Here is a 13,011-nt window from a genome sequence, read left to right as displayed (position 1 = left end):
ATTCAGTGAGTACCACTCTTGGCTCTGAGTCAGAAGGTTGTGTGTTCTAGTTCCACTCCAGAAACTAAAGCACAATGAAACTGAAATGGGATAGCCCTGTTTTTTGAGTGTGCGGGTTGCGATTTGTGACCTGCCCATGTCTGTTCTGATCGAGGTGTGCAACACGCGATTTTGGTATACTCACCTCACCTGAATGATTGTACCATTGGCTACAGCAGCTCTCACACTGCTCTCCTCTCCTAAATGCTGTCTGCCGCCTCTACTCTCAGTAGGGGACCAGGCAGCGCTGTTTGAAAACCATGCGGGCCAGCCAGACTTTCCTTCTTAAAGGCAGACTCTCCTGTTTAAATGGAATCTACACTGAAGAAAATTGTTGCAATATTAAACATCAGAAAGGCAGAGAGAGGGTTCCAGAGTGACGTATATAATGAGAAGTTTTTTATGTTGTCTGATGCAATATAAATGAGATGCACAGAGTCCAGGTGATTGAAGTTCTCAAACAGGTTTATTACAGCTAATTAATATATACAGCGCAGAGCTAACTATTTACAGAAGCTACCTTTTGGTGTTACAGTTGCAGAATGATTCTGGCATGCAGTCGCATGACTGCATCCTGGTACTTATCTCATTAGCATACTAAGATCTTAAAGAGACGTCACTCTTAAAGGCAATCACACAACATCCCCCTTCTTTCCAAAGATAAGTCTCGTTTGCGAAAAGCAAAAACATATAAAATTGAATAACATCAAAATTATTTACACATGGATAGAGATTATGAACTTTACAAGTATAGAGGCTCAGAAGTCCATGTATCACCTCAGTGGTTTGACAACTCTTGCTTGGGGAATTTGCATCTGTGAAGGGTAGGTCGTGCATCACAAACCTTATTGAGGTTTTTGAGAAGGTGACCAAACAGGTGGATGAGGGTAAAGCCATGGATGTGGTGTATATGGATTTCAGTAAGGCGTTTGATAAGGTTCCCCACGGTAGGCTATTGCAGAAAATACGGAAGTATGGGATTGAAGGTGATTTAGTGCTTTGGATCAGAAATTGGCTAGCTGAAAGAAGACAGAGGGTGGTGGTTGATGGCAAATGTTCATCCTGGAGTTTAGTTACTAGTGGTGTACCGCAAGGATCTGTTTTGGGGCCACTGCTGTTTGTCATTTTTATAAATGACCTGGATGAGGGTGTAGACGGGTGGGTTAGTAAATTTGCGGATGACACGAAGGTCGGTGGAGTTGTGGATAGTGCCGAAGGATGTTGTAGGTTACAGAGGGACATAGATAGGCTGCAGAGCTGGGCTGAGAGATGGCAAATGGAGTTTAATGCGGAAAAGTGTGAGGTGATTCACTTTGGAAGGAGTAACAGGAATGCAGAGTACTGGGCTAATGGGAAGATTCTTGGTAGTGTAGATGAGCAGAGAGATCTTGGTGTCCAGGTACATAACCTGGGTGGCAACTTTCAGGGATTTAATAGGGCTGTTAAGAAGGCATATGGTGTGTTAGCTTTTATTATTAGGGGGATCGAGTTTCGGAGCCACGAGGTCATGCTGCAGCTGTACAAAACTCTGGTGCGGCCACACCTGGAGTATTGCATGCAGTTCTGGTCACCGCATTATAGGAAGGATGTGGAAGCTTTGGAAAGGGTGCAGAGGAGATTTACTAGGATGTTGCCTGGTATGGAGGGAAGGTCTTACGAGGAAAGGCTGAGGGACTTGAGGTTGTTTTCGTTAGAGAGAGGGAGGAGGAGAGGTGACTTAATAGAGACATATAAGATAATCAGAGGGTTAGATAGGGTGGATAGTGAGAGTCTTTTTCCTCGAATGGTGATGGCAAACATGAGGGGACATGGCTTTAAGTTGAGGGGTGAAAGATATAGGACAGATGTCAGAGGTAGTTTCTTTACTCAGAGAGTAGTAGGGGCGTGGAACGCCCTGCCTGCAGCAGTAGTAGACTCGCCAACTTTAAGGGCATTTAAGTGGTCATTGGATAGACATATGGATGAAAATGGAATAGTGTAGGTCAGATGGTTTCACAGGTCGGCGCAACATCGAGGGCCGAAGGGCCTGTACTGCGCTGCAATGTTCTATGTTCATCTGTTGCTGTTCTTTCTGAAGTTTCTCACTCTCTGCATTCAGTTTCTGTTTCTCTTGCCTTTAGCCTGCTAACATACTCTGTTGCTTTGATGTCTTGTCATTCTTGGAAAGTTCCGGCACCTCATCTCGAAAAGCCAATAGACAATGCTTCAACTCATTCCTCCTCTGCCTCTTCAGGACATTGCGTGTCCTTCGCCTCTCCTCATCCTCCGTGTCTGAAGGCTCACGGTCGAAGGCTTGTTGGGGAAGGAGTACTTGCTGGAATGGAGATACCTGTCCATTCTGGCTCGTTATGATGCTGGTGGTTCTCTAGAGAGCAGAAGTGAAGGCACGGCATAGTTGTGCTCTTGCTGGGTTTCCAGACTGCACGATTTGATGCTGGTCAGAGTCTGTGAGTGGGTTCCAGTCCTTGGAGATTTCCCCTTGGCAATCCTCTCATGGATAGTTATGATGTTGAGGTCCTTACACACTGGTAGTCCTACCACTACTGGTTCGCTCATGTCTATTAGGTAGAACGTTTGTGCTTTCCATGCCAACTTGCTGTATTTGCATTGCATTGTTAATTTGCCACTGCAAGGGATGTGTGATCCATTGTATGCAGATAACTTGGCAGTTGTCGATTGTATCATTGATTTCCAACGACTTGGGTACATATCTTTGAGAATTCAGACTGCAGGATATTTGCACTAGCGCCGGTGTCAATCTTGACCTTGAGTATATGTTTGCCAGCTTTCTTTGGGCACGTGATGTTCATAGTGGTGAAAGCTTTCATTTGTTTGATTTCAAGGACATGATGTGTCAGGTTGATAATGTGGAATGCTTGCTCATCTTCTGACTGACACGGGCTCCTATCTGAGTCTTGTCTCAGGTCTGTTTGGCTGTGGATTTTGTGTATCAGCTTGTGTTCACACAGGTCTCTTGCACTTTCATTGTTGCTGTTGCCCTGTTGTCTTTTTATGTCTGATTGTTACTTTTGGCTGCGTCTTTGGAGCCAGAATTCCTGCATAGGTGGGACCAGTGTCCTTTTACACCGAACGCCTTGCATAGGTCTCGAAATGCAGGGAAATTTTGCTGTGAGTGGGACCAACTACACTTCCCACACAGCTTGCTTGCCCTTTTCGACCTGGTTATGGTGCTTGGAGGTGCTGTTGTCCAGCTACAATGGCTTTGTACTTCCTGCCACCTTCCAGCAGTACATCGATCCTGTGACCTTTTTTAATGCCAAGTGGTCTTTCTGCAATGCGTGAGTGGGTGTTGATACAATCACCAGCTCCATTATTCGGTCTGACAGCTCAGCTTATGAGAAATCGCATTTATTGCCCTTACTTCGGCATCTACCGATGAACTGGTCTATTGATTCCTGTGGCTCTTGCCTGTAGGACATCCATTCCAGGCGGTGATTTAAAAAATTCACTCTCATTCAGAGCTGATCTTCCAGAACTTTCCATATCTTTGTGGGATCTTTCTGGTCCTCTTATGAGAGGCATAGATAAGGTAGATAGCCAGAGTCTGTTTCCCATGGTAGGGGCGACTAAAACTAGAGGGCATAGATTTAAGGTGAGAGGGAGGAGGTTTAAAAGGGATCAAAGGGGTTAATTTTTCACACAAAGTGTAGTGGGTATCTGGAATGAGCTGCCAGAGGAGGTGATGGAGGCAGGAACAGTAGCAACATTTAAGAGGCATCTGGACAGGTACTTGAATGAGCAAGACATAGAGGGATATGGAATTAATGCAGGCAGGTGGGGTTAGTATAGATAGGCATTATGGTCGGCACAGACGCGGTGGGCTGAAGGGCCTGTTTCTATGGTGTGCAACTCTATGACTCTTCAGCTATGCCTGAGGTATTGATTCTGTGTAATTCCTCAGTTCCAATTGCAATCATTATTTTTACAACTTGCTTTCCTTGTTCTAGATTTTTAGATTTTAGATTTAGAGATACGGCACTGAAACAGGCCCTTCGGCCCACCGAGTCTGTGCTGACCATTAACCACCCATTTATACTAATCCTACACTAATCCCATATTCCTATCACATCCTCATCTGTCCCTATATTTCCCTACCACCTACCTATACTAGTGACAATTTATAATGGCCAATTTACCTATCAACCTGCAAGTCTTTTGGCTGTGGGAGGAAACCGGAGCACCCGGAGGAAACCCACGCAGACACAGGGAGAACTTGCAAACTCCACACAGGCAGTACCCAGAATTGAACGCAGGTCGCTGGAGCCGTGAGGCTGCGGTGCTAACCACTGCGCCACTGTGCTGCCCGTAGGTACTTGGTCTGTGAAGCATAATTGCATTCTTTGTTTGAACAATTGGAACTCGGCTAAGAGGATATCAATGGCCTTCCATCTCATACTGGGAAGTTTGGTATCCATCTTCCTCCTGTTCTTTTGCTTAGAACTTGTTTTAAGAACTTGCTTTATGACTGCACTGTTTCCTGTTTAAGAAAAACTGTCTGTTCTCTAGACGAGCTGCTTTGATTAACAGAAGCAAGTGATTTCCTGGAAGAGTTGGAAAACCAGATAAAACCCCAGGCGAATTTGGGGAAAAATCTGGGAAAATCGTCTCTGAGCCCCCCCAAGTGATTGAAACTAGTTGAGGAGATCACTCTGGTCCTGGTAATGTCATGCAACACCTACCTTTTGTGAGAGATGATGCCTGCCTAAGCCATAAACAGGTTCAGCTGTTGTTCGAAGGAATTCAGTAAAATGGTGCCCATCGCACAGACAGGCAGCCTGTTTCAGAGGTCCAATACTCTCTGGGAAAAGAACCACCTCCTGATTAATGTTGCCTTTAACTTCTGTTTGCTTATGCGGCTGGTTTGTTGCACTGCGCAGTTTCTTTAAGATTGATGTGTGGATGCGCATGTGCACATCCTAAAGGAAATGTTGCTTGTGGACAGCCTGTTTGTTCCCTGTGTGGCACATTTCCGATTGCTGCGCAGCTTAGAGAGAACATTGATCATGCTATCTAAGATGGATCTGACCTTATACAGCTTAAAATTATAACCCCAGTCCTCCCTAATTTATTTAATTGAAATACACTGTCAACCCTTGATCAAATCACCCCTGGGTCTGCTCTTCTCGAAAGTGTAAAGTCCAAGCTCTTCTCTGCACCCATTCCAAAGCCTTAATATTACCCATCATGGCAAGAGATCATAACTAGACACAATATTCCAACTGAGGCCTGATTAATGTCTTATAAACGGACAACATAGTATGTTTTGCCTTATAGTTAATTGTCCTGTGAATCCACCCTAACGAGGTAAATATAATGTTTCGGAGATCCGCAACTGCTTGACCATTGGGCAACTTCCTGCATCTTGTAATCAGAACAGAAAAATGCTGGAAATACTCAGCAGGTCTGGCTGCACCTGTGGACAGAGAAACTGAGTTATTTGTCTGTATTTCGCCATTGATGGGGAAGTCACGCCATCGAGGCTGAAAGTGGGAGGCTATGCCATTTTGGCTGATGTCAAAGCCAGGGTGGAATATTTCCAGTGGTGGCCAATTGAGAGGCTGGGGCCACCATCCAATTAAGGACACTGGCCCGCCTCCAAGAGCTCCCTCCCCAATAAATGGTCCAACAGCTCAGCAGCCCCAGTAGTGCCACCACTATAGGTAGCCATTGCTGAGGCTGCAACAAGAGGATGAGGGCATTTCAATGGCCGGGCACCCTCGAAGACAGATAAGTGGTTTTGGGGGACACCGAGAGCAGGGAGGCAGACCCCAGTGATCGAGAGGGAGGGTGTTGCTGAACACCGGTTACGCTGTTGCGACAAAGGAAGGCATTGTCGCCGGGGTGGGGGGGGGCCCTCTCCAGGGGTCATGGACTGCCCATAAAAGAGTGTCATTCCCCAGAACTTGCTGGGATGCCGCCAGGTGAAACCTGGCAGTCTCCCCATGTGGTGGCGGGTCCTCCTGATGTGGGCAAAATGTCTGCGGCAATGGGAAGTGACCCTTAATTGCTCACTTAAGTGGATCAACTGGTCTCCTGGCGGGCATCTGAGCAACATTTCCGCTTCTGGCAAAATGGCACAAAGATGTCCGGCTCCCTCCCCGTTGCCTTCCCTTCCATTTTGCCAGCCCTTTTGCCTCCCAGCCTGTCCTCAAAGGGCCCGGAAAATTCCAGCCAATGTTTCAGTTTGGTAATTTTTCATTAGAACGGTTGTGGTAAAAGGTCATTGACCTGAAATGTTAACTTTGTTTCTCTCCACAGATGCTGCCTAACCTGCTGAGTATTTCCAGCATTATCTGTTTTTATTTTGCATTTCCAGCATTTATTTATTTATTTAGAGATGCAGCACTGAAACAGGCCCTTCGGGCCACCTAGTCTGTGCCAACCAACAACCACCCATTTATACTAACCCTACAGTAATCCCATATTCCCTACAACCTACCTACACTAGGGGCAATTTACAATGGCCAATTTACCTATCAACCTGCAAGTCTTTGGCTGTGGGAGGAAACCAGTGAAAACCCACACGGTCACAGGGAGAACTTGCAAACTCTGCACAGGCAGTACCCAGAATCGAACCCAGGTCTCTGGAGTTGTGAGGCTGCGGTGTTAACCACTGCACCACTGTAATATTTTGCTTTTGTTCCTGTATCGTGTCATGCTTGTCAGTGAGACAAACCTGTTGGCAACATTCTCGACCATGTTGACCAACAGTAAAGTAGTTCTGAATCTCTGAAAGAATCCCATTACCTTGCAGATAGATTCCATCAACCCAAAAATTGTCTGCCTAAATTGAACTACATAGTAAGTCTCCAGCTTTGAAAGATACAATGCATATATTATATGTTTAAAAAATATTGCTTCCTTTTTAATTATCCTATTATAACTAGGAATCACAGAATTGATACAGAAGGAGGCCATTCGGCCTGTCATGTCGTGATAGTGGGGGATTCAGCGATGGTCACGCTGTTGAATGTCAAGGGGAGATGGTTAGATTCTCTCTTTTTGGAGATTGTCCTTGCCTGGTACTTGTGTGGTGCGAATGTTACTTGCTGGGTCTCTTTATCTCTTGAAAAGAGAAGGTTGAGGGGTGACCTAATAAAGGCCTTTAAATTCTGAAAGGTTTTGGAAGAGTAGACATAGAGAGAGCGTTTCTACTTGTGAGGAACAGCAAAACTAGAGGCCATCAAGATAATATAGTGACCAAGAAATCAAATAGAGAATTCAGAAGAAATTTTTTTACCCAGAAAGTGGTGAGAATATGGAATGCACTACTATAGGGAGTCTTTGAGGTGAATTGTATGAAGAAATTCAAGAGAAACTAAATAAGCATATGGGGGAGAAGGGAATTGAGAGTTATGTTGATAGAGTTAGGTGAGGAAGGATGGGCATAAACATGTGTTCATGTGGTCCAGCCAGATCGAGTAATGAATAACTGAACCAGTTGTTTGCCACAAGCATTCAAGTATGCACCACTGGACTTAAGGGAGTGAGGTGTGGGCTATACTGGGGGAACAGAGTGAGAGAGGGTAATGATTTTATTGGGCTGAAGGGCATCAAAGATGAAGGTGAGGGTGGATTGAGCAGATCAGTAGCTGCAGAAATGTCGTGGTGAATGGAGGGTCCAAAGGCTAGACAGTCGGGAATTTGAAAGTAATGTTGTAAGTGACTTGATGGAGAGTTCTTTCTGGGGCGAACAGAGTAAGGAGTGGGGTTGGAAGGGGGCAAGGGAATGTGGGTGCAGAGTGACACAATGAACTGATCAGAGATAACTTTATCTATGATTGGCACAATGGGTGTAGAGAGGACATGCGGGATGTCAAGGTCCAGGGGGTAACTGTGAATAAGGGTAGGGGAGTTTATATGTGTAGAGAGATTATGGAAGTATAGGATGGTAATGAACTTACTTGGCTAAAATAGCAAGATTAGGATAGATATGTTTTGGTAATAAACAGGGGAAGACTGGAGACAATAGGAGGGAGTCCAGATTTAAAGTCAACGGTTCCACGTTGGAATAAAGGTCGGGTGGAGTCAGCGTGGAGCTGATAATATAGTTTAAAGTTTTGTGCATTTAGTCAGCAAAATTTAAAACGAATTGTTTTATATATAGGTGTCTACGTACGAGGCCTCTTCATAGATGGAGCACGCTGGGACAGAGATGATAAAAAACTGGCAGAATCATATCCCAAAATCCTCTATGATACAATGCCTGTTGTAAGTAGCATCCATTTATTAATAAAAAATGTATATTTGTAGTTCTGAAAAAAAACTTGGGATTTAATTACACAAAACGTTCAGAACATTGAACACCAGTACCATTTTATGATTCTCTACACTTCTACCGTACTTAATCCCTTAGAAGGGACTACCTGTTCTTTACGTTTGAAAGTGTTATTCAATTAGTTCAACTTTTTTCCTCTAGCCCTGAATATTTCTCCTTTACAAGTACATATCCAACTCCATTTTTAAAATTACCATTGTATCTGCTACCCTATCCCTTATATTTCTTGACAACTTGGATCATGTCACGTCTTAACCTTCAGAATTCCAGAAATACAACCTGAATTTATGTAATCTCTCTTTGTAATTTAACCCTTGGAGACCAGGCCTCTTCCTGGTAAACTTATTCTGCACTCCCTGCAGGGCCAGTATATCCTTCCTAACGGTGTGGTGCCTAGAACTGGCCAATAGTACTTCAGGTGTCGCCTAACCAGGCTTTGTATAGCTGTAAAATAACTATCACCCCACCAACCCTTGTATTCTAGTGCTTTAGGTATAAAGCCCAGCACACCTGGAGTATTCTTGATTATTTTCTGTACATGTCCATGATGTGTGTACATGGACCCCTAAATTTCCACTGTTTCTAGGTTTTTACCATGTAGAAAGTACTCTGGTCTAATTTTATTCAGTCCGAAGTGCATAACCTCATATTCACCTCCATTGAAATCCATTTGCCAATGTTTCCCATTCACTTAAAAATTACAGAGATTTTAACAGATTGTTTCCATCTACAATGCTAATAATGTCGCCGATCTTTGTGCCATCACAAACTTGGATAACTGGTTTTCTGTTCCATCATCTAAGTCATTAATAAATACAATGACTAGTTGAGGCCCAACACAAATCCCTGTGGAACAGTAGTCACACCCTGGCAATTAGCGTAACTACTCATCATCCTCACTCTGTCTCCTGGTTCTCAGCCAATTTCCTAACTAGGTCAATAATTTGCCTTCAGTTCCATGAGCTTCAAGTTTAACCAACAATCTCGAGAAACTTAATTGACTGCCTTTTTTGAAGTCTATATAAAATAATGCTCATAGGCATTCTTCTGTCCACTACTTTGGTCACCTCCTCAAAATTTCAATTAGAGTCTTCAGGTAAGACTGATCCTTTACAAATCCATGTTGTCTCTCTCTGATCAGTTGAACATTTTTGAGGTGTTCACTCACAATGAGACTCTAGTAAGTTCCTGACAACAGATGTTAGGCTAACTGGTCCACAATTCTTTGGTTTCCCTCTTTCACCTTTCTTAAATAGCACAATGACGTGCAATTTTCCAATCAAAATGATTGAGTGGACTTTGAAAAGTTAGGGCATCTGCACTGTTCGCTCCGACTTCCTCTAAAATGCCGGGATTGAAGCCATCTTCAGCACTTTTTAGTGCCATTATTTTCTTGTCTGTGACATTGCTCATATTAATTTTGGCAAGTCCTCATCCCTGATTCAATAGTTGTTTCCTTGGAATGTCCAACTCTTCTACTGTAAATACTGATTCATAGAAAATTATTGTTCAGCATATCTGATTTTTCCTTATTTTCATTGACAATTATCACTTATTAGTTGTGAAGGGGCTCATATTGCTTTTGACCATCCCAAAATGAATTTTAAAAAGTTCTGGTTTTAATATTCCTTACAAGTTTCTTTTCATACTCACTTTTTGTTATTGGCATCTCTCTCAGTTGCCAGGATCTATGCATTCTTTTGTATGCTTTTCATTTATGTTGTGTCTCTCCTTTTTTTGTCATCAATGGCTGTTTCTTTTGGGAAGTAGAGCTTTTGTGGCAAGCAGAGCTTACATCTTTGTGGGTATAAACTGGTGCTGTGTCACATTATATTATTCTTAGAACAGTGCCCACTGATCTGTCAATTTACCCATTAACACATTTGCCCAGTTTATTGTGGACAGTCTCATCCCATTGAAGGTAGCCTTATCTAACTCTGGAATCTTAGCATTTCTCCCTTTCAAACACAACTTTGAACTCAAATCATATTCGGCTGTTAACTAAATCTGACTCATTGCTTATTAAATCTAATATGGCCTCTGCCCTTGTTGGTTCTCGGGCATATTGCTGCTGAGAACTATTTTAACAATAGTATTCAATAAATATAATTTATATTTTTTGCTTTCCTTTGACAGATGTGGCTAAAGCCTTGTAAAAAGTCAGATATTGCTCTGCATCCTGTTTACATTGCTCCAGTTTACAAGACCACTGAGAGAAGGGGTACATTATCCACAACTGGACATTCCACTAACTTTGTGATTGCTATGCGCATCCCTTCTGACCAGCCCCCTGAACACTGGATTGGCCGTGGTGTTGCTCTACTCTGTCAGCTTAATTCTTAATGATGATTTTGGTGTACTATATTACAGCTTGAACTTTAAATTCAGTGCTCAAGCCTCATTTTGTATTTGGCACAAGTCTTGCTAGTGAAAATTTTCTGAAATCTTTGCCTCAAATGTGTAACACCTAGGATTTTAGGAAACTACTCACTTCTATTTCCCGACCCCATTTTTCTGGCTAATCAATCTTTTCAGTATGTTTACTGCAGTAATTTTTTGTGTGTCTGTATACCTATCATTATATACACATTAAAATGCAAAGATTGTTGCAGCATCAATACAATAAAACCAAGTTTTTGCATGGTCAGGAATTTATTAATTAAAACTTGAAAGAGCCGGTTTCATTCATACATTAGTATAATACAGGCTTATAACATCAAAACTTTTCTTTAGTGATAAACAAAATGCTTTTTAATTTCACTTGTAACAAACACAAAGTCTATGGTACCTTAACACTAACTTCTCATCTAAACTTCAAAATTAACTGGTTAGGTTCCATAATCTTTGGCTTTAACAATGAATTATTAAGTTGATCAACACCGACAAGAATCACAGGTTCCACTAACTCACATTTATCATATTTTGGCCAGTTGCACTTGATCACATGATCTATTACATTGATTTATAGTGACAAAAAGGGAAATGCCACATAGTGAGAGGCTAATATGGGCTTACAAAAATCAACTCCAAACTAATACATACAGCAAGAAATCTAGCTAATCACTTAGGACAGCAAACATGGTTCTGAGCTATTACAATGGAAGAAGGAATGTTAACAGTGAATTCAATGGACAATCAAGTAATAACACACACCATTTTACAAAGTAAATTGGAATCTGTTAAATTGTGTATGTGCAACACTGAAGGTATGATCTCAAAAACAGCACCATGCATCCAGATGGCATTACAGTTGATGACTACCATCCATAAACAAACACCTAACACAATGCATGCGAAATGAAGTATTCTAAACAGCTGTTACAAATACATCACTTATCCTGATCTAACTGTGCTAAATACTTATTCAAGAATTGGTTTTGTCTTCTCCACGGACATTTAAAAAAGTTGATTATTTAAGTTTCCATACTGAACCACGGAGGTAACCGTGCATCAAACCAATCAACAAACAGCAGTTGTTGTGAAAAGTAATCTATTGTGCGAACAAATATTGGTCACAAATTGCCTTGCAAAGTCCATGTGCCACTGAATAGTTACATATAAGGCAAACAAGATCATACATTATCAAAACTGTTAGAAGTGGATTACAATTTGATCCTCAAAAATGGCAATTAACAGCATGATGGCAAACCCACACAGCATCCCAGCATTCTGTAGAGCAAAGTGTCCAAACTTAGCCTGAATATGGTTCTCTGTTGGACGGTGCAACATTTCTGGTAACTGGAAAGAGGAAAAAAAAACATAACGGTCCAATCTGCAACCAGTTCAGGCATTCCACTGTAAATCAGTTCAAAACTTAAGTCCACATTTTTTCCAATGTGAACCATGTAAAGTGCCCATTTGCTTGGAATGGGAAGTTCATAAACTTAGGGTACAGCAATCATTTTCACTTTGTTTAATAAGATGCTAATTTCTTCATACATTTCATAAATGCAACCAAGATTAATTTCATTAAAAAAACTGTTTAGAATAAAAGTGGCTATGAAAGAATTTTGCATCAACTGTTACAAAGTTAAGCTGCTAGAAAATTTTTATTTATTTATTTAGAGATACAGCACTGAAACAGGCCCTGCGGCCCACCGAGTCGGTGCTGACCAACGACCACCCATTTATACTAATCCTACATTAATCCCATATTCCCTACCACATCCGCACCATTCTCCTACCACCTACCTACACTAGGGGCAATTTACAATGGCCAATTTACCTATCAACCTGCAAGTCTTTGGCTGTGGGAGGCAGCCGGCGCAAACCCACGCAGTCACAGGGAGAACTTGCAAACTCCGCACAGGCAGTACCCAGAACTGAACCCGGGTCGCTGGAGCTGTGAGGCTGCAGTGCTCACCACTGCGCCACTATGCCGCCCATATGGGAACATTGCGACGAGAGAGGATCACGCTTGCCCATGATACTCCTGCCTCTCTGTCCAGCTGCCCAATAGTAAAGTAGCCTACTCATATTCACACGTAAAGAACAGTTACTTGGATGAGGTATCAGAGGGCTACTAGTGCCTTAATTAATTAATTAGTACATAAAATGTACAGTATAATAAACAAACGATGCATTTTGTATTTCATGCATAAAATAACTAGAATTTCAACAGACTGCAGTGAAATCAATAAAAACCCTTAAGTACAAACTTTTGATCACAAGCC

At 42.3% G+C, this 13,011-nt stretch overlaps 2 protein-coding genes across 5 annotated transcripts in view; one reads left to right on the top strand and one right to left on the bottom strand.

The window, feature by feature from the left end:
- dnah7 (dynein, axonemal, heavy chain 7) overlaps positions 1–10,899 on the top strand; it is a 461,512-nt gene extending 450,613 nt beyond the window's left edge. The window contains exons 63-64 of the mRNA XM_068035667.1: positions 8,168–8,271; positions 10,475–10,899. Of these exons, the coding sequence (XP_067891768.1) occupies positions 8,168–8,271; positions 10,475–10,681 (311 nt within the window). The 3' untranslated portion in view covers positions 10,682–10,899. The remainder of the gene's footprint in view (positions 1–8,167; positions 8,272–10,474) is intronic.
- Positions 10,900–10,981: 82 nt separating this feature from the next.
- Positions 10,982–13,011, bottom strand: part of slc39a10 (solute carrier family 39 member 10) — a 140,964-nt gene continuing 138,934 nt past the window's right edge. For all 4 annotated transcript variants that reach the window (XM_068035663.1, XM_068035664.1, XM_068035665.1 and 1 more), the window contains exon 10: positions 10,982–12,076. In XM_068035663.1, coding sequence (XP_067891764.1) covers positions 11,930–12,076 — 147 coding nt within the window. In that variant the 3' untranslated portion in view covers positions 10,982–11,929. The remainder of the gene's footprint in view (positions 12,077–13,011) is intronic.

The sequence above is a fragment of the Heterodontus francisci genome, chromosome 7 (assembly GCF_036365525.1).
Source record: "Heterodontus francisci isolate sHetFra1 chromosome 7, sHetFra1.hap1, whole genome shotgun sequence".
NCBI lineage: Eukaryota > Metazoa > Chordata > Chondrichthyes > Heterodontiformes > Heterodontidae > Heterodontus > Heterodontus francisci.
Note: the sequence above shows the minus strand (reverse complement) of the source record. Positions and strands in the feature narration are given on the sequence as shown.